The 1,265-nt window shown below is 54.5% G+C and overlaps 1 protein-coding gene across 1 annotated transcript in view; it reads right to left on the bottom strand.

Moving 5' to 3' along the window:
- Positions 1-6: 6 nt before the first annotated feature.
- LOC103460866 (ovarian cancer G-protein coupled receptor 1-like) overlaps positions 7-1,265 on the bottom strand; it is a 6,528-nt gene continuing 5,269 nt past the window's right edge. The window contains exons 3-4 of the mRNA XM_017303509.1: positions 722-902; positions 7-641 (exon numbers count right to left, since the gene is read on the bottom strand). Of these exons, the coding sequence (XP_017158998.1) occupies positions 262-641; positions 722-902 (561 nt within the window). The 3' untranslated portion in view covers positions 7-261. The remainder of the gene's footprint in view (positions 642-721; positions 903-1,265) is intronic.

Below are 1,265 nucleotides of genomic sequence, written 5' to 3'. Positions count from 1 at the left end.
TTGGGCCGGCCCTGGTCCGGACGATGGGTTCCTGCAATTGTCTGCTACAAAAACTTTCTGGCTTCCGGCTCAGTCTGCTCACATTTCTGCCTTTCACTCAGATTGTCTCCGGTCGGTTTTTGACCAATCAGCAAAGGGCAGCCAGTCCCCCTGTAGAAACCACAGGTCAAAGGTCAAAGTTTAACCTTCAGCTGTTCAGATGAAACCACGGTAACACCGTAAATCCCCGGCTGGCAGTCTGACTGCCCGGGTCGCCATGTTTCAGCTGCACTTCCTGTCCCCGGTCCTTCCGCCCATGTCCCCGCTGTCCTCTGCCCGGGACTTSTCTGGGACAGTCRAGGGGTCAGAGGTCGCATTCCCGCTGCCTGTCTTGGCGTTCAGCGGTGTGTAGCTGTGGGTCAGCAGCGTCACACTCTGCCCGCCATTCCCGTCCTTCGCCACCTCGTGGGAGTCGCCGGCTGGGCCGACAGGGCTGGCGTTGCCTCGGCGACAGCAGCAGCAGACGACCCTGGTGACAGGTCTGACGACGGCCCGGTGCAGCCCGCGGCGGGCGCTCTCGCTGACGAAGCAGTAGAGCGCCGGGTCAGCGACGCAGTTCAGGCTGGTGAGCAGCAGCGACACGTGGTAGTAGTTAAAGATTCCTGCAAGAATCAGAGATGAAAACTGTGCAGGGCTCACCTGTTCCCAACAGGACAGTCACCTGATCTCACAGGAAACTCACCTGTAATGAAGCTGCAGTCACGCTCGAACAGCGTCCGCAGCAGCAGGAGGACATGATACGGAGAGAAGCAGACCAGGAAGATGAGGATGGTGCTGCTGACCAGCTGCCGGATCCGGGTCTTCTGGTCCGGTTGGGTGCCCGTGCTGCGGCCAACAGCGCGAAGAACGCTCAGGTAGCTCACCTGCAACAGGAGCCATAGACATAATAAAGACCAATCCCCCATTGGCTGCTCAAGTGGAGGAAATGCGGCGGCCATCTTGGAGCGGTCGTCGCTCCTACTTCACTAAGCTAACAGCAGAAGATGCCTCATCGATTTTATTGTTCAAATCGATGGACTATTGATGTGAGGCTGAGGGGATAACATATTAAGATATTGTTTATATTTTGTTGATAGAATATGACTATACTGTATTTATGTCCACCAGCTAAGATTAGCCACAGAGCTCAGGGTATAACGGGGAACAGGAAGGCTAACCGAAGGTAAATCTTAAAAAGTTTTAACTATTCCTGAGCCGACCTTAGAAATAAAACAACATACAGAAAA

Source organism: Poecilia reticulata, unplaced genomic scaffold (assembly GCF_000633615.1).
Source record: "Poecilia reticulata strain Guanapo unplaced genomic scaffold, Guppy_female_1.0+MT scaffold_314, whole genome shotgun sequence".
In the NCBI taxonomy this organism is placed as follows: domain Eukaryota; kingdom Metazoa; phylum Chordata; class Actinopteri; order Cyprinodontiformes; family Poeciliidae; genus Poecilia; species Poecilia reticulata.
Note: the sequence above shows the minus strand (reverse complement) of the source record. Positions and strands in the feature narration are given on the sequence as shown.